A 20113-nucleotide genomic window follows, 5' to 3' on the forward strand; every position below is an offset into this window, starting at 1 on the left:
AATATTATTGTGTTTTTTGTGAAAGTCCACAAAAAAAGTGAGGTTTACATTTAACAATTACTACATATATTGTTCAGAGACATTTGTTACATTTTTCGCAATGTGTTAACATTCTCATTAATTCCCTTCTAGATGTTTCGCTTCCAGTAAACTGGTTTCCCTGTCCCCTTACCCTTTGGTCTTTGCTTTAGAGTAACTGTTGATCATTTGGTCTCATATAGTCAATTTTTTTTAAAGGTGTACAGTACTCACTGGTAATATTCTTTCTTTTATGAGCCAATCTGTTATTTAGCTAAAAGGTGCTCTCAGGGTAGTTTCAGTTCAAGGTTAATGGAGTATCTCAGGGTGACAGTCTCCACTAGTCTCAACTGGTCCAGTAAGTCTGGACTTATTAAGAATTTGAGCTCTGCTCCACGTTTTTCTCCCCTTCTGTCAGGGTCAGTCTATTGTGGCCCTGATCAGAATGGTCAGTGGTGGTAGCTGAGTACCTTCTAATTCTTCTGCTCTCAGGGTAGATGAGGCCATGGTTTGTGTAGACTTAGTCCTATAGACTAATTTCTTCTCTGAGTCTTTGGTTTCCTTCTTTATCTTTTGCTCCGGATGAGAACAGACCAATAGTTGCATCTTAGACGGCCGCTCTCAAGCTTTTAAGATTCCAGACACTACTCACCAAACCAGGATGCAGAACATAAAATTTATGATTTTATATTATGTCAATTGACCGAGTTGTCCCATGGGACTATCGTCCTAGAGCTTCAAACTCAGAAAACCAGTCTCGCCAGGTGTTTATATCTAAGAAGTATCTGTAACTGTGCCGCCATGTGCTTTACCATATATATGAACAGACATGCATGCACAGACATGTATATGCGTATACATATAGCTACATGTATATATACACACGTATACCTATCTATGCATAATATGCAGTCATAGCTACATACGTTGCCACACATACATGTTTTGGTTGTTGTTGCAACCCCTTAAGTCTTTGGAAGGAAAGGACTCTAGGAGGCTTGGGCTTGTCTTTTCGTATTTCTATATTTCCCTTTCTATGGCATGATCCTTTACACGTTCTGGATGAGTATCTCATTCTTACCCAAGATGACTATGAGTTTCACATGGTGTTGTGGTTAGTAATAGTAATGGTTAGCTTTTTTCTTTCCTTTACTTTCATACGTTGGGTCAGTCATTCAACAAGCATACATTTTCTCAGTGACTTGCTGAATCCTGGGAGTCTGAGGGCAGTGCAAACTGTTAACACACTTGCTGTTAACCAAAAGGTTGGCAGTTTGAGTCCACCCAGAAGCATCTCGGAAGAAAGGCCTGGTGATCTCCTTCTGAAAAATCAGCCAGTGTAAACCCTATGGAGCACAGTTCTACTCTGACCCACATGGAATTGCTCTGGGTTGGAATCCACTCCACAGCGACTGGTTTGGTTTGGTTTTGGTTTTTTGCTCCATTCTTAATTGGGCTCCTTACTTCCAGAGCAGAGTTTTAATATCATGAAAATGCATGCTTATTTTTGTAATGTAATCCAGGAGGAAAATAGGCTTTTATCTATAGATCTTCATTGAAGCATATAATGTGTAAATCATGGGACCCCTTTATCTTTGTGGGGTCAGCACTTAAGCCACATCATGGCTATTGATCTAGAGAAGCTATATATCACAAGGTTTCTACAAAGTTTAAGAGCGACAGCATCAGGGAGATTTACTATGGTTGGTAAGTTTTTATAAATTCAGAGCTCATACAAAACATTGCCTTGAACAGAAGTCTTTGGAATCAGAAATATTCCCTTATTTCTATTTCCAGCCTTCTCTCAACCAAGGGGGTAACTCTCCTATCAGAGTAAAATCATCTGGCCATGAGATTGAAATATTTCTGTGGTATTCTGTGAGGGTGTGGAGAAAATCCCTTGGCCCTATTCCAGAAGGGCCTCTTCGTCTATATGAGAAAGATCCAGCCTGCTGTTCTTCTCTTCTGCTGTTCTTGTTGGATGTTGTCTAGTCGATTCCAACTCATAGCGACCCCATGTGACAGAGTAGAAGTGCCCCCATAGCATATTCTAGGCTGTAATCCTTAAGGAAGCAGATCACCAGGTCTTTCTCACACAGAGCTGCTGAGTGGGTTTGAACAGTCAACCTTTCAGTTAACAGCTGAGCACTTAACCATTGTGCCACCAGGTATCCTTTCCCTTCTGATACGTTTACCTATACGGGGGATGCAATTAACTCCGGAGATCTCATGGCAGTCTATAGCCCCCAATAGCAGGATGAAAAGGTCTGCTTTGAGAGTGCTATTGGAAAAAATGAGCAGTGATTTGTGTACCTGGCTTGGTTAAAAAAAAACAGGGGTCTCGCAGTTCTTTGCCTGTTGTGATTCCTGTACAGTCTCCACCGCTGGCAGAACATGTTGATTTTTGTGGCTTTAACCTTCGGACTTCTAGATGTCATTAGTCTCTGATTCCAAAAGAGCCCTGATTCCTGATGGCTGTACTCAGACAAGCCTGGTGGCAGCTGTTCCCCACAGTCCACAGCTGCACGGCATTGTTAGAACCCCAGCGGCAGTGGGCCTCGCAAGCTTTCCTTCGACCTGCCAACCACAGCTGCTGGAGTAGCCTGCCGGCCTCTGTGCGCTCCAGGCGTCTTCCCCAGCAGGGTTGAAATACTGCTGGAAGGATTGTATGCCAGATGACGTGCTCGAGAAATCAAATGTCACATCTGGAAGGCCCAGTGCTCCCAGCTGGGCTAGAAGCCAGACACCAGCACCCCAGCTTCGTTCCACATGTATTTACCGAGTGCCTGCTATGAGTCGAAACCCTGGTGGCTTAGTGGTTACGAGCTACGGCTGCTAACCAAAAGGTCGGCAGTGCAAATCCACCAGGCGCTCCTTGGAAACCCTGTGGGGCAGTTCTACTCTGTCCTATAAGATCGTTGTGAGTCGGAATCAACTCGACAGCAACAGGTTTTTTTTTTTTTTTCCCTTCTATGAGCAAGGGGCTGCAGCTTCAGTTTTTAATTTGCCTGCCATACTGCCTTCCGGGCTACCTGGTAAAAAAAAAAAAAATACGCTCCTTGATTTGGTCACCTGTTCATCAATTAGACCATCACCAGTCAGAATTCCCCATCACCCGCCTGTCAGTACTTTCGTACTGCTGTGGTACTGGAAGATTTACCACTGGTATTTCAAATACCAACAGGGTCACCCATGGTAGACAGGGTTTAGCGGTGCTTCCAGGTTAAGACAGGCTAGGAAGAAAGGCTTGGCAATCTACTTCTAAAAATTAACCAAGGAAAACCCTGTGGAGCACAATGGATTCAAATATGCCAACAATCCTGAAGGTGGAGCAAGATCGGGTGACATTTTGTTATGTTGGACATGGGGTTGCCATGAGTTAGAGCTGACTCGGTGGCAACTAACAAAAAAAGTCAGAACTCCAGGCAGGTTTCAGTCCCGAATTTGTTGAAGGGTGGGTTGCTACTGATGCAGAATGCCCCGGCTACCTAGAAACATAGACGGTCGAGTTAATGTTTAATGCGGTCCAGTTGATAGCACTATAGGCTGCGGTGTGGGAGACCTGAGTTCTAGTCCTGGCTCTGCCATTGTGTTACCTGGGGCCTGGCCTTATCTTGGCCTCAATTTCTTCCTTAGTTAAATGGGCTGAGTGGAGTAGATGGTATGTAGGGGCCCTTACAGCTTTGACATTCTTAGATTGAACTAGAAGCTTTCAGAAGGTTTTTTAGGAATTACGATTAAGTAATTTTATGGACTGGTCTGTCATGGGTCAGGAGAGTAGGAGAGAAAACGCTTTCTTTGTTTTTTCCCGGGCAGAGAAAATTAGACAGCACTCCGTTCCTGTCACCATAAAGCAACTAATGTTCAAAAGAACAAAAAAAAAAAAAAAAAAAGTCATACTTAAACAGCAAGTTAAAATGACTGCACTACATTAACACACTTTTCTTCACTCAGCAAGAGTTCTGTTTTCATCTGTCACTTCCAATATTACGGCTGCATGTTTCAGCCCATTTAGGTTAAGTAGCTACAGCGATTTTGAAAGCACTAATGATTCTTGTATGGAGACTGCAAATGCCCTTGGCAGAATCCAGCAAGAGCCTGGCTTGAAAGCCGCTGGCATTTAGGCAGCCTTGAAGGCCCCACATGTTTAATGGTGGCAACAGAGCACATGTCTTTTATGATGAATTCGGTCATTCTACAGCTCTCGGGCAAAGGGATTATCTGTGGCTTGGGGATTTGCGGGCCCAGGAGCTCCGCCCTCTGCCACAGGGAAGGCCAGTCCCAAAAGGTGTGAGGCCAGTTCCCCTTAGCTGCCTTTGTAAGAGGTGGTCTCCATGGCAACAAGGCCAGAGCATCTCATCTCAGAACACTGGGGCTCTAGACCTTTAGTCATTCGAATGTGAAGTAACATGTTTCCACACCTGTGTTAGTTAGCATCCTTAAACCTACAGCTGAAACCTTGGCGCCTTAGTGATTAAGTGCTACAGCTGGTAACTAAAAGGTCAGCAGTTCGAATCCACCAGGCTCTCCTTGTAAACTCTATAGGGCAATTTTACTCTGCCCTATAGGGTCGCTATGAGTCAGAATTGACTGGACAGCAATGGTTTTTTTTGTTTGTTTGTTTTTTGTTTTAAACCTACAGAGGACAATTACAGTGTCTCCTTTCTTTCTCCTCTGTAGCCAACAACAGCAAAACTGATTTCTTTGGTTGTTCATGAAATCTAAATCCTGGACATTGTTTTTATTTAAGTAGGTCTCCTTCTGGAAACCCTGGTGGCGTAGTAGTTAAGTGCTACAGCTGCTAACCTAAAGGTTGGCAGTTCAAATCCGCCAGGCGCTCCTTCGAAACTCTATGGGAAAGTTCTACTCTCTCCTATAGGGTTGCTATGAGTTGGAATCGACTCAACGGCAACGGGTTTAGGTCTCCTTTTAAGATACTCAATACGAGACTAATTGCTATTCTGGGATAAACATGGATTCAGATTCAGCAAATATTTATTGAGCAACTACTGTGTAGTAGTTTAGTAAACCGGTTGCCGCTAATTCCAACTCACGGAGACTCCATGTGTGTCAGAGTAGAACTGTGTTCCATAGAGTTTTCAATTGCTGATTTTTTGGAAGTAGGCCACTAGGCCTTTCTTCTGAAGTGCCTCTGGGTGGACTTGAACCCTCAGTTAGCAGCCCTGTGTGTTAACCATTTGTACCACCCAGGGACTAGTAGGCACTGACAAAGCAATTTCCACACATTATTTTATTTAACATCACAAAATTTATAACTGTGGATTCAGATTTAAAGGACGCTTATTGGTGCTTGGCTTTCAGTAATCTCTCCTTGAATATTTGTTGAATAAAGAAATGAAAGAACATAAAATCGCAGACTATCAAGGTTGCAAGGGCCTTTGGAGAGCATCCAGTCAAATTCCCTCACTATACAAATGGAGAAATGAAAACCCCAGATGGGGAGCTACTTATCCAAGGTGACCTCCCAGATACTTAGACCCAATTCTGTCCCACTGTCCTCCCCAGGACATGGCACACATGGCCGTGTATGAGACCCAGGTGATAGCAGAGCCTCAAATCTCTGCTGCATTTATTGCACTTTTGAGTGTTCTGCTGAATGTCGTATTTGGAACACTTCTCCGAATGATTCAACAAGAAACACTTCTTGATCAGTTTCAAAACACATTTATTGACTATTTATGTTTTAAAAGACTGAAGTAAGAAAGGTAAATAGCAAAGAAATCAGCAAGAGTGAGGCCTAGTTGGGAGTGAGGTGGAGACTGGGGAAAGTAGTAGCTTAGTGGGGTCAAAGTAGTCCAAAACATGATTTTGTCAGGAGTCCCATGTGTAATCAAATGCGCAATGACTGATTCACATTAAGCAAATTCACAAAAGGCTGAGGGATGAACTAGAACACCAGTTTATTAATTCACAAAGAGAAGTATTACTGTTTAACAACAAATTGAAGTGCATATATTGGTTGGTCAGCAGATTCGTTCCCACCAGAAAATTCAATATAGATGGCCTAGTTGTAATCAGAAAGTTGTTTGGTGAGCATGAGATCAGAAAAGAGGAGTTAGTTGGCTGATCATGACTCATGCCATTGAGCCTGGTGGACTCTTCTTCACTGTAGGGATATGCTTGTGAAGGAGAAAAGATGATCATGTTCTCTGGCAACTTCTTATTGGCCCCAGACATTGCTCCAAGCCAGGAGATCCACTGATCAATTCTTCCTTGAAGACTCTACAAGTCCTAGGCTACAAAATGTCCACTTTCTGTTAACATTAATTTTTTTCAGACAGGGACAATACAGCTGGGTATATTTCTTAGCTTAATCACATGCCAGTCTTGCTTCCACGGAACCATCCCTAGTCAGACCTCCATACCCACAGAATTACAAGGTCTTAGGGAACTTTTCCAGGTAGTTCATTGCTTCCATTATGTATTCATTTTAATAATGTAACTCTGTGAAAGGAACTCTTCCCTCAAGTTCTTGAGGCACCTTACTTCATCCCAATGTTCTAAAAAGGAAGCCTGAGACTAAATTGAAAGAAAGTCAGGGCTTGAGAGACCTGTGTAACTGTGTACGGCAGTACAAGGGTATGATGTCCCCTTCCCTCATTTAATGCCTGTGGAGGGAGAGAGGGAGAGAGAAGCTGATTTGGGATTGGGAATTGGAAAAGATAATGGATTTAGGAATGAGGCACAGGTAAAGAAGTAGTGTTTCTGATAAGTTTTAACCTGTCAGCTGCTCTTGTGTTCAGGGCATGGGGTCCACCTATGATAACTACCACATTTCCTCCTTTATGAGTGTGGTGCTGGCCTTGTGATTGACTACACAAGAATCCTGGACACAGACCTAATAAATATTGATATTGTGGTGGGAGAGGCAAGAAACATCTGGAAGGTGGAATGCTGCTAAGGAGGGAGACTCAGGCAAGATGCCATAGTGCCTGATGGGCAGGGTGGGGAACTTAATCTTACAATCTTGTCAAGGGCTAGACCTATAGGTATGGTCATGATTTCCTACCACCGTCTACTTCACTAGCAATCACATTTTCTAATCTACTTATTCTAGTGAAATATGTATTCTAGACAGAATACTCTCCTGTAAGGACAAAAGGCAGTATTCTTAGAATGTATATATTTAAATCTAACGAGATGGGGAAATGATTAGTTAGTAAGAGACCCTGTCCATTTTCACTTCCAAATAAGAAGCCAGCTTTGGAAATAAGTGTTTAAGTGAACTTTGTTTTTTCTTTAATCCAGTTGACATATCTGGATACCTTGGTATATATTCCATATTTGCCTTTCACTGCACACTCTTCACCCCAGCTAATAATCCCAGTTAAGAAACTGATCCCTTCCACTTCAGTAACGTGGGGTCCTCCGCTATCTCCTTGGCATGAATCTTTCCCTCCCTCCTGGTAGCCGGCACAGAACATGTTATTATAAATGGTAAACTTTGTGGACCGAAGGCACATGGCTCGGTCAACAAGTGGGATTCTGAGGTACTGAAGAATCGAAGCTGATCTCCCTCTGTTGAAGACTTTCCCCCAGCCACTCACATAGCCAGATCCAAATTTGAGGAAGATATTTGTGTATTCCCTATCTGCCACACAAATTGGTGTTACATAGCTGTTCAGCGTTAAGGGTTTGTCCAGTTCCAGAAGGGCAATGTCATGGTTGTACTTGTTAATGGTTGCATTGTAGCTGTGGTAAGGAATAGCTCGAATCACATCTCGCTTTTGTTCGGTGTGTTCCGTCTCCTCAATGTTATGTTCACCTATTGGAAATAAATTTCTTTTTCAATTACAGTCTTTTCCACAAAGCAGCCAATTTTCTAAGCATCCACTTGGTATCGTTGACTTAACTGACTTCCAAATGTCTAAATCTTATATTGTGATGATTTTGGTAACATGAAATGAGGACTAATACCTACTTTTCAGACCAAGAAACCATTCAGGACCAAATGGAGGGCATCCTTTCACAGAGATGGTTCCATTTGTTCATGCTGTTACAAGTCTTACATTGGTCACAGGTGATAACAAATCTAGTCATGAATACTCTTAGGCTTTCCCAATTTCAAGTATTCAGGCCTCTGCTCTGAGCATGTATAATATATTCATTTGATCATTCCTTCAAATGTTGGCTGAGGACCTGCTACAGGCTGTGCCAGGCACCAGAAGTATAAAGATCATTGGCATGTCCCCTGCTTTAGGGAGGGCTCAGCCTGGTGGGGAAATGGACGTATCAATAAATAATTGTACTCCACTGAGATTAGTGCTAATAAAGATCCACAAAAAGAACGACGTGGGCTTGGAGGGTGGAGCAAGTTGGGTTTTTAAAATATGGCCCCTCTACCGCTAGCCTGACTTATTCAGCAATGATCCTATAAGACCTTAGTAAAATATAACCTAGCAATCACATAGGAGATCCAATGATGCTGCAGATTAGTGTTATTTTTTGTTTGTTTATTTACCTGCAACAACTGTAATTTTAACACCAGGTTCGATACAGTGGGCTGCAGTTACGACCCATTTTTCATTAATGATGGCGCCACCACAGAATGCATCAACTCCATTATTCAAAAGGACCTGTGGGAACATAATTAAGAATCTTACTACATAGTATATTTGTTCTAGAACAAAATAAAAATGCACGCTGTTTAAAGGAGTGGACAAAACGTTGGTGTCTAGATGCTGGCAGAAATGGAGTGTTTTCTGGAAAGTGTCAGCTTTGCAAATGAATGTGTGTTTCTGGAGCACAATCAAAAGAGCCATTTCTATAACTGCCTTGAAGGGAACCTGCTGGATGAGAGTCAAGGGGAGGTCCACCTGAGGCAAATGGGAGGCACTGGCTTCCTTTGGTGATTTGGGGCCTTCGATTCCTTTTCCAGGTGAGTCAGATTCTCTGACAGCATGACTGGCTTCACCGGGATACTGGAGGTACTTAACGAAACACGCTGACTTGACTTCTCGAGATCAAAAGTGGTTATTGAGTCTTCTGGCCCTGCATGAGGAAATCGCCTTGATCTACGCCGTTTTAGAAAAGCCAAAAAAACCCAAACCAGTTGCCACAGAGTCGATCTTGACTCTGGCGACCCCATGTGTGTCAGAATAGAACTGTGCCCCCGAGGGTTTTTTCAATGGCTGATTTATTGGAGGTGCCCCTGGGTAGACCGGAATCTCTAACTTTTTGGTTAGCATCTGGGCATGTTAACCATTTCTATCACCCAGGGACTACTTCTTTTTTCTGGGACGTCTCTTCAAGCCCTTTCCAAAGTGGAATATTATAAAACCAGACCTAAGGCCTCCTTGGGGGCTATACTCATAGCCATTCAGGCAGTGAGGAAAGCGAAGGCTCGTGCACTCTTTCCATCCTCCCCTCAGTGGTGTCACTAGGAGAGGTGTCACCCAGTGTGGTAACTCATGGTGTCACCCCCCCACGGACCTCCTCCCGTACCAGACCACACAGATTCTTTAGCAATGTTTTTTGTACTAATGTTACCCATAAATCATAATTTCCACATATCACTCCTCCTTTTCCTTTAATTACTATTTTGTTCTCAAAAAGGTTATTGATACAGGTTCACAGAGACTAATTACCACAATATTGTAGCTAAAACACCAGAAAATTTGACAAAATCAGTGACTATAAACACAATGGCAGCAATGAAAACAACAGCACATGCCTGTCGTGTGTGTAGATGAAACTACGTGATTCGAAGTCATTATAATTGGGTAATTAGGGCAGCTCTGACCAGAGTGCATTAGAAGGTTCAAAAAGTAAATTAACATAGAATTTTAGCCTTGTAGATATATTGATACATGTAAGCTGGGCTTGCAAAAAATGTTTTTGTTGTTATAACTAACTACAGGGATATTTTTAGACAGTCATGTTGGTGTCACCCCCTCTGACAGTGTCACTCAGCGTGGTCCACAGTCCCCCACATGCCTAGTGATGCTACTGTCTCCCCCTCCCATACGTGAACTTCCTCGGGCTGGGCATGTAAGCTGCCTTTGTCCTAAAAGGTCTATGTTAGTTTTGCTTCATTCTTGGGCCAAATTGACAAAGGCATTTGGGCGCTGCATTGAGAGTGTGCATTATTAGGTAAGAGCCCAGCCCATTCTTTGCATGAACACAGTGGACAGCGACTATTTACACCACCTCAACATCTAGATCCTCTGGAGAATTTCCCTTCCAATACAGGCAAGGACCTTGATCCACCTCTTTGGGAAGAAAGCTGAGAAGTGTGAACACTAGAGGGCACACTCAACATTTGGTAAGTCCTTTACTAGCACTGACTTGCTCTTTGTGAACTGGTGCCCTAGGCACCAACCCAGTGAAGGAAAAGAGGTTGTCAATCCCTTGAAGTGTAAGTCAGAGAAAGTCTTTGGGGCATGTTCTTTTTGTCCTGAACTCAATGTACTGAACACCTAGTGCATTCTAGACACTGAAGGCCTGGCCTCCTACCTGGAGACTATGGGGCTGGCTCATTTCAAGCCTCTGATCCCCTTCCTCATACTCTACCTACCCTTCTCATTCTACCTGTTGCTTTGTATTTTGAACAGTCTTAAAAACATTTGCAAACCTGTAGAATAAGATAATAAACATCCATGTATGCACCACCTAGAATCAACAACTTTCTAATTTTTTGACATTTATTGAGTGTTGTGAATATTTAATACCTACAGTAAATATTTACTGTTCACAACACCTTATAAAGTGGTATTAATATGTCCATTTTATACATTAGTAAACTGAGGTTTAGAGAGGCACAGTAACTCCCCTAAGGTTAGTTAGTGGTGAAGCTAGGGTGCAAATCCAAGTCTGCCTGATTCCTGATCCATGCTCCTAAAAAGAAAAAAAAAATGCTCCTAAACACCTAGTATTTTTCGAGGTGTAGTCTGTGCACCAGTGGCAGTAGAATCATCTGGGATGCATGTAAAATGCAGATTCTGGGGCCCTCCTAGGCTTAATTAGTCAGAATATTTGGTGGGTAGCTCTGGGGGAACTGATGATCTCCAGAATATTCTTATGAATAATTGAGCTATATATGTACTGATTTCCAAGGCTTGGCAATCTTTATGTTTAAGAAGTGCTCATTCTAGACAAGGTTGGCTTCATAATTTGCGCAGTTCAGCGGAAAATGAAAAGGCAGGGGAAAAAGTGCCATTGAAAGTATTAAAATACAAAGCTGCTTCCTTCTTTACACAGTCTCTCTCCCTCGCTCACTCACTCGTGGAGTTTTTTATTTGGTACTTAATGTCTCACTTCTGGCATGGGAATGTTTGTTGAGAGAATGCAGACCCTTACAGGCGCCAAGGGGCTGCACCCCAGGATTCAGCGTGCATGCCCACACACCTATCAGCTGCCGGGTCCCCTCTCCTGCCAGCCACTGGCCTGAGACAATGTGCCCCAGCACGGGAGGGTCAGTCAATCTTCCCTTCCTACTGGTCCATTGCAGCAACCAAAGGGCAAAGGGGGTGACTCCCTGGAGATTTCAGTTTCCCTTCTAGGACATGCTCATTATCTTAACGAGGATGGGTGAGAGGCTTATCTCCACCCTTTACCTTCCTAATGTGCTGTGGGACACTCCCCAAAGCATCTTGGGATGAGGTATGGCCTGAGCCTAGGCGATCTTCATCACCAAGCAAATTTGGGCAGGACTGTTTTATACTCGGAGCCTTGGTGGTACAGCGGTTGAGAGCAGTTCAAATTCACCAGCCACTCCTTGGAAACCCTGTGGGGCAGTTCTACTCTGTCCTATAGGGTCACTATGAGCTGGAAGTACTTGATGGCAGTGAGTTTGGTTTTGGTTTTTTGGGTTTATACTGGTCATGATGGTTACAACTGAACACACCTGTTCAAGCAACTGGAACAACGATACCATGGTGCTGCTCCTCTGACCACTGTGTGGGTGGATATGGACATCTCTCAGCTTAATGAGTTAGTGAGGACAGACTGAATGATAGCCACATCCTCTGGGCACAGAGACCCTGATACAGCTAGTCGGACTCCTGCCAAAGACACACACGTATATACACACAAAACACACTTGCATGCATCTGCAAAACATACATTCACACATCTGTTTTTGATGCTCCTTGTTGAAAAACTCAGCCCAGAGCAATAGCTGTTACCCTCTTGTTCTCTTCTGAACCTTTTAACTTGAACCCGGCCTTTCCCTGGGCTTTTGGTAAAAACCCTATTCTCCCCACCCACCCACCTCCAGCTTTACAATAACACTTTCTCTGAGTGCATATTCTCTCTCTCTTCCATACAAAGCAAACCCATTTCTGCATAATGCATGTGTGTGCAGTTTGTTGTGTCTACAGGTGTGGTTCACCCATCCCTTGGCTCTGGGTCATTTTGCTGGGCACTGTGGGGGGGGGGATGCTCACTTTTGGTTTTTAATAATTAACTCGACTAGTCATTGAAATATATTTCATCAAGCCACCTTAGAACATAAAGAAAAATAGTCTAAATATTCTGTCCAAACTAGCTGTGTGGGGCAAATTGAGATTACATAGGCCATGCTCTTATTTGTCTGAATTGATACTTTATCATCTGAGATAGAAATAATAGAGGGCTATCTATCTGTTCCAGGTCAAGATATGTCTATAGTCTTAGGATCTTCATGCAACATTCCTCCTTGCCCCGCCCCCAAATGAAAGAAACTCCTGGTTCATGCAGATGGTAAATTTGAGTGCTGTCTGCCACTGGCGTGGGTCCTAATTGAATGGAAAGGACTGGAGATACCTTCAAGGATAGCTACAGGCCAAAGCGGAAGGGAGGCCGAGACTGGGGAAAATGCTAAGACATTTTAAAGACCGTTTCAGCCAAGAACAGAATAAGGAATAGACAGACTGCTTCTCTAGACATTTTCTGTAGGTTAAAAATGGTCAAATATTGGCAACTGCATAAGAAACAACTTAAGAAAAAGGCTACAGAAATCTTAACCATTTGGCCTCCATTGTACTTCTGTTTTTTTTATTTTTTACTCTAGTAGAATGATTTCAAATTATTAAATGTAGAATAAATATGGCTACCACAGAACTGAGGCTTATAAGACAGCAAATGAAAAGACCAGGTACTTCACATACAGGCCCAGGCAGATCCTAATCCCGAGTAGGAAATTGACTAAAGCGCTTAGTCAGTTTGTGCATGCTCAGGATTGTCAGATGGCAAGGCCAGGGGCACCGAACCAGAAAATTTCCTCAAACTGCTTACTTTTCAGCTGTTAATAAAGGTGATCTGGTAGTATAACCAAAAAAAAAAAAAAAAACCCACTGCCTTCAAGTCGATTCCAACTCATAGTGACCCTATAGGACAAAGTAGAACTGCCCCATAGGGTTTCCAAAGACCGGCTGGTGGATTCAAACTCCTGACCTTTTGGTTACCAGCTGTAGCTCTTAACCACTACGCCACCAGGGTTTCCATCAGGTAATATACCAAAAAACCCAAACCCGTTGCCATCAAGTTGACTCCCAACTGCCCCACAGATTTTCCAAGAAGTGGCTAGCGGATTTGAACTGCTATCCTCCTGGTTAGCAGCTGTAGCATTTAAACACTACACCACCAGGGTTTCCACATTGGGTAGTATAAAACCCAGTGCCATCGAGTCGATTCCAACTCATAGCGACCCTATAGGACAGAGTAGAGCTGCCCCATAGGGTTTCCCAGGAGTGGCTGGTGGATTTGAACTGCTGACCTTTTGGTTAGCAGTCAAGCTTTTAACCACTGCATCACGTGGGCTGCACTAAATAAGAACCATATGCAACCCGTTCCAACCTACCTACAAATTTTACTTAAAGACAGACACACTTAGGAATGGAGCTCATTCATAACCCAGGAACTGCCTGTAAAGTTCAAAAATTTTTATTTCCCCCTTTGTGTTCTTGTGAGTAGCCACTGAGTCAAAGTTGACTCATGGTGACCCCATGTGTTCATAAGATTTTTAAGGCTGTAATCTTTCAGAAGCAGATTGCTAGGATTGTCTTCCCAAGTGTCTCTGGGTAGTTTGAAGCCACCAAACTTTTCAGCTAGCAGTTCAGCACTTAAACTGATTGCGCCACCCAGGGACTCCTAAAGACACGCTAATTCTAAGAAAATATCCTTTCTGTTCCTATACAGTGCATTTACATCTCTAGCTTCCTCTCTCCCCTCCTGGAGCCCCCACAGAGTCCTGCTTCATTCCCCCAGTTCTCCAGGGACTCTGAGCCCTCTGCTGGGCTCCTGGAGGTAAAACAAGGAAATGCATCCTTTGGTTGGCCTCATACACCTCCCCCTCCTCCCCTAGGCCTTTTGTCTCAGTAATGAGGGGCCAAAGACCACAGCTAGGGTGGGGTGGCTATGTCGGAATTCTAGGGGCTCCTAGGAAGTGAATTCCGCTGAACTAGCCTCCGGCCAGCAAGCTGAGGGAAAAGCTCTAGAATAAGGTAAGAAGTGATTGTGACCTCTGATGGTTAAGTGGGAGGTGAGTTATGCACTGGAAGGTTTCCAGCTGCTGGGGTCCCAGCAGTCACCTAGCCTGCTCTGATCTCCCTCCAGATGAAGGAATCCCTCTCCCACTCTCCCCGCCGGGGTTATCCAGCTGCTGCCCAGCGACTTAACTATTGTGCAAGTCAACAATCCTACAAACATTTGTTCAGCCAACGTTTCCTCCCAGAGCGGCCCGGCCCACCCATGTGACTGACCCAGTGGTTGGAAAGGGCTTTCTTAACCAGGCCAGGACCTGCCTGCCCAAACATTCACCCGTAAGTCCACAAAGAAAATGTCTTCTTTTCTTTTCCCCTGTGGCTCTTTCACTCTTGCAAACAACTCACCTAAGCCTTGTCTTTAACAGACTCAACATTTCCAGTGCATTCAAAGTGTTCATAACTCCAGATGAAAGTGAAGTCCCTTTGTGGATTTTCTTATCCGCACCTCTCCCCAATTTGAAGGCGTCCCTGAGTGGAGCAAATGGTTTGCCCTGGCTGCTAACAGATTGGCAGTTTGAATCTGCCCAGAGGTGTCCTAGAAGAAAGGCCTGGTCATCTACCTGCAAAAAATGAGCCATCGAAAACCCAGAGCACGATTCTACTCTGACATACATGGAGCCACCATGAATCGGAATAGACTCCATAGCACCTGGTTTTGCTTTTTTTTTTTTTTTTAAGGGCCGTATAGTGTATTTTATTGGCTATAAGAACAGATCCAATGAATATCGTTAAAAGAACAGCAAAGATAACAGGAAAATATAAAGTCTTGGTTGCGATGGCCTGCCACCTTCGAGTCCTGTTCTCCACAATGTCTGTGCCACCCTCCCCTCCACCACTAGGTGTATGATCGACACCCATTATATTGGAGAACGGCAGACATCCTGAAGACTCCTGGAGAGATACATAAATGTTGTTGTTGTAAGTTGCTGTCGAGTCTCAGAAAATTCTAGCGACATTAAACCTGGGGAAACTTATCTGATCCTGGGTTAAATTGTTACTGATTTGATGACCGAACAGTCTTTAAGGCCATTGGTCTCTGGTGGCAGTTCTGATCTACTTCCGAAATATCAGCCATTGAAAACCCGACGGTGCGCAGCTCTACTCTGACGCACGTGGGGTCTCCATGAGTAGGAATCGAGACAGCAACTGTTTGTTTGTTTAATAAGTTCCCAGGTGATGCTGATGCTACCTACCACACTTTGAAAGCCACAAATTTGAACCAAGTCCCCATCCCATACCCTGGTTTCAGCAATTCAGCTCTTGCCTTAATCCTTCACACTTGAGTCCTTTTCTTTACTCCCTTCAAAATGATCTGGCTTATTTTGGCCAGATTTGGCTTATTTGGCTTAATCTGACTCTACCAGTCCTCCCAGCGGCTGAAGCTGAAGTAGGACCCTGACCCCAGGTACAGTGACCTCCCTTCTAGGCCTCCCTACCTCTGACCAATCAGCTGTCTGGAATCCTGCTGTGCTATTTCTTTGATGCCAAACTCTTCTTGATCTTGTATGGTACTTGGCCCTGAACTTCTCATCAGCTGCCCACCCCTGGGGGCTTCCCCAGATTGCTTAGTGCTGAAGCTTGCCTAAACACTTCTCTGACTCCCATAGGTCTGTCTAGTGTCCAATCCTCGGCCTCCCACCTGGCAGCTGAGCTTTGTCAGCTGGACTCCAGCTTTGACACACCATCAGTATAAAGTACCTGCCAGGGGAATTGACCTGGTTTGGCGTCTTTTCCACCAACAACCCGAGTGACGTCGTTATATGATGAAGTGCTTTGAGTGGCATTATCCAAAATTTTCTCAGCTTCAGTAGAATTTTCATAGTCTATATTGGAAAAAATAACCTCAGCACGGGTGAGTGTCTCAGAAGTGAGTGAGACGGAAACTCTTCCACATGGAAATGGCACTAAAAGAACAGAAAAAAAAAATTAGTATTCTGATATTTCTCATTGGCGAACAGAACATGTATTACAAAAATTGAGAATGAGGTCCGTCTCTGTCATTTCTGAGAAGCAGGCCCATCAATATTAACAAAATCGAATCAATAGATATGTCTCAAACTAAAAGATTGATTACATTATTTTCATGGAAAGTTTTCAAACACTTCATGAGAAGAATGTTTGGCTCAAGAATCCATGTCTTTATGGAAGTAGAACAGGTGTTCCAGAATCAAATTTGTTAAGACTTTTATAAAGTCTGATGACTTTCTGTTTAGTTATTTTACTAAAAAAGTCTTAGTCCTAGGTGTGCTCCCTGAATGGGAGTCTGATGATTGGTGCCGGGTAACACATGGGGTCACCATGAGTCACAGTCATTTCCAAGGCAACTGGTCACTGTAACTTTAGGATTAGGTAAATGGGATGCCCGCTGCTTATTGTTAACAGGCTTTATTTTGTAGACTAGGATGCCTTCTAGATCCCAAAGTGGACCTTTTAGGAGTCTGTTGGGGACAGAGCACTGTAATTCAGCTACTTGGCTATAAAATAGTAACCAAATAGATTACTAATATGATTATCATTGCTACCTCCTCCCAGGACCTGGTCATCTTTTTACCTTTGGTTGGTTTATTCCCTGAAGAAAAGGGAGAGTCTATTGATACATTGGGGTCTACCAGAATGGAAGTTTGTAGTCAAGCAAAGTCACCTCATATTTCATTTTAATTTCTCACTTTTGCTCTAGCCACATTCCTTATAACAGACATTTCTATAGCAACCAGCTGCTGCAAAGTATCATGAAGACAGCATGGGGTTGGGAAAACAGGAAATTAGTTCAAAATACTTACATACAAATATAAATCATCAACAACAGCTAGAGAAAACGGACCGTTACTATTGAAAGGCAGATAAGCTTATTTTGGGTTTGGTCTCCTTAATCTGCTAAAGCATGAAGCTATATTCCAACATAACACTTAATATTTGGAAGGTAGTTCTCAATATTTTTTTTTCCTCTTTGAACTTAGAATGGTTTGTAAGGATTTAGCCACACTGTATACACTGGCAGTTTGGTTTTTAAATGATAAAACCTTTATTTTTCCTCTTCCCAAGATAGGCTAGCTTTCAGGCAGTACATGTCAAGAAGCGGGTCAGAACGACAGGCAGGTGGCCCTGAATTAGAGACTCTTCATTTTAGTTGCAATACACATACTCCTGGCTTCTACTCCTTTCTTTAATTTCCTCTGCCTGGTGCATTGCTGAGATAGGTATCGAACCCAGTTACAGAGGAATGGTGCATAACTTAATGTGCCAGTTTAATAAGATATCAGGCTTTGGAAATGCAAAAGAAATTACATCTCGTTTACTTCAAACAGGCCCCTCCTTTATCAAATATAATTAATCCTGCAGCGTGTACTTTTTTAATCAAAGTTTCTACCGCTTTCATTTTCAGAGAAGAGCGATACGAGTGTAGAGATGTTCTGAATACACCAGCCAGCTGCCACAGTGGTGCCACGGTTGACAGGACTGGGAGACATTGCTTTGTCTGTTGCTGTGTAGATTGACAGCAGAACTTCATGTATAGAGACTAAAGTTTATTAGAGGTTACCAGGGGCAGGAGGGAAACCCTGGTGGCATAGTGGTTAAGTGCTATGGCTGCTAACCAAGAGGCCAGCAGTTTGAATCCGCCAGGCGCTCCTTGGAAACTCTCTGGGTCAGTTCTATCCTGTCTTATAGGGTCCCTATGTGTTGGAATGGACTCAACAGCAGTGGTTAGTGTTTGGGGCAGCAGAGAGAGGGGAAAGGGAGGTTAATGGTGACAGAAAAGTCACACCGATTAAGGGTGGGGTTGCACAGCCAATTATTGTAATTGCTGTCAATAAGATGTACCCTTGTAAAAAGTTGAATTGGCAAAAAATAAATAAATAAAACAACCAGATTGTTGTTGGAACCATTCTGACACCAAGTGTATAAGCTCAGCCTGAAAGTCAAGGATATGAAATAACTTTCTCAGAGTAAACCAGCCAGACCCTGATAGAATCATGCTTAAAATTCACCATCCTTGAACAAGAAGCCTATCACTCAATCACTTATGGAACTTTTATGGTACGGTATCACTATGTTCATTTGACTTCATGACTTACAAATAAGTGGACAGGAGTCCACAGGAGAAAGATGTGGCAGTCTGCTTCCATAAAGATTTCAGCCTTGGAAACTCTACGGGACAGTTCTACTCTCTCCTATGGGGTCACTATGAGTTGGAATTGAGTCCACGGCAATGAGTTTGGTTGGGTTTGGTATACAGAAGTCATGAAAATCAATGCTCTGTGATATCAAAGTCAGAGAAAAAAAAAATGGCCAGGCTGAAAAGAATTCAGGCTGTGGACAATTCCAGAATTTATCTTTAAAATGAAGCTGCAATTTGGGGAATTAGTTTGTCTAATTCAAGCTACTGAGTTTTTCTGTGATTTCAAAGGGAAGTAGATACAAGTTGGGATTAAAATTATGTAGGCTAGTTGAAATGTTGAAGGCTTAAATGTAGATTTGGAGAATGTATCTGTAAAGGTTTAAAAAAAACTTAGATTTTGACCTGCTGGTTCACAGGACTTTTGGTCTTCTGCAAGTCGGTATCCTGTAGTACAGGAACAAACCACCTTGCCGTCAGCACCTGTTTTACAAAACTGCTTGCACCTGCCATTCTTAATGCTGCATCTTGCATCTGAAATAAAGCAAAGTCAATAGTAATAGCATCACTTAACATGCATTTCCAAAAAGTAGGTGGCTTTACTGACTCATGTATGGGTCAAACATAAGCTGGGGGCGTACATGGCGAGAAAATTGGGAGCCTTGAGCTGAGAGTAGAAAAGGGTAAAATACAGTTCTCCATAAGGCATAAACATGATGGCAGCGATATATTTGATTTGGAGTTAAACTGAATGAGCATTGTACTTTCACTAAACCGTGGACTGCAATTAAAAAAAAACACTTTTTATTGAACTATAACATATATTCAGGAAAGTACAGAAAACTTAAGTGGTGTGAATTTTCATAAAGTAAATGCACCAGTATTATGGATTGAATTGTGTCCCCTCCCAAAAGATGTTAAGTCCTAACCCTGTACCTGTGAATGTGATGCTGTTTGGGAATAGGGTTTTTCTTATGTTAATGAGGTCATACCAGAGTATGGTGGGTCCTCAACCTAATCTCTTCGGAGAGGTTGCTTATAAAAAAGAGCAGACTAGACAGAGACCCACGCGGGGAAAGACAGACGCCATGTGGCAACAGAAGCAGATACAGCTAGGAGCCCAGGAACCCTGAAAGGGATATAGAAGGCTTTTCCACTAGAGGTGGGGCCCTGAATTGGGACTTCTAGTTTCCTGAACTGTGAAAAAGTAAATCTCTGTCCTTCAAAGCCATCACCTCGTGGTACTTTGTGATGGCCGCCCTAGACAGCCTGTATAAACACTAAGCAGATCAAAACATAGGACGTTACCACACCCCAGGAGCTCCTTTACTGTTCTCTCCATGTCACTACATCCTTCTGCTTATACTACTATACAACAAATCAAATGAACCATTGCTACACAAAACAACTTGGATAAATCTCAACACAGACATAATGTTAAATGAAAGACAGCTGAGCGCATATCATGTGATTCACAAACAGGCAGAAGTAATTC

The 20113-nt window shown here is 43.1% G+C and overlaps 1 protein-coding gene across 2 annotated transcripts in view; it reads right to left on the reverse strand.

Moving 5' to 3' along the window:
- Positions 1-7256: 7256 nt before the first annotated feature.
- The window catches only part of F9 (coagulation factor IX), a 32004-nt gene continuing 19147 nt past the window's right edge, over positions 7257-20113 (reverse strand). For both annotated transcript variants that reach the window (XM_049872454.1, XM_049872453.1), the window contains 4 exons: positions 19024-19152; positions 16203-16408; positions 8501-8615; positions 7257-7804 (listed from right to left, as the gene is read on the reverse strand). In XM_049872454.1, the coding sequence (XP_049728411.1) occupies positions 7257-7804; positions 8501-8615; positions 16203-16408; positions 19024-19152 (998 nt within the window). The remainder of the gene's footprint in view (positions 7805-8500; positions 8616-16202; positions 16409-19023; positions 19153-20113) is intronic.

This window comes from Elephas maximus, chromosome X, assembly GCF_024166365.1.
Source record: "Elephas maximus indicus isolate mEleMax1 chromosome X, mEleMax1 primary haplotype, whole genome shotgun sequence".
NCBI lineage: Eukaryota > Metazoa > Chordata > Mammalia > Proboscidea > Elephantidae > Elephas > Elephas maximus.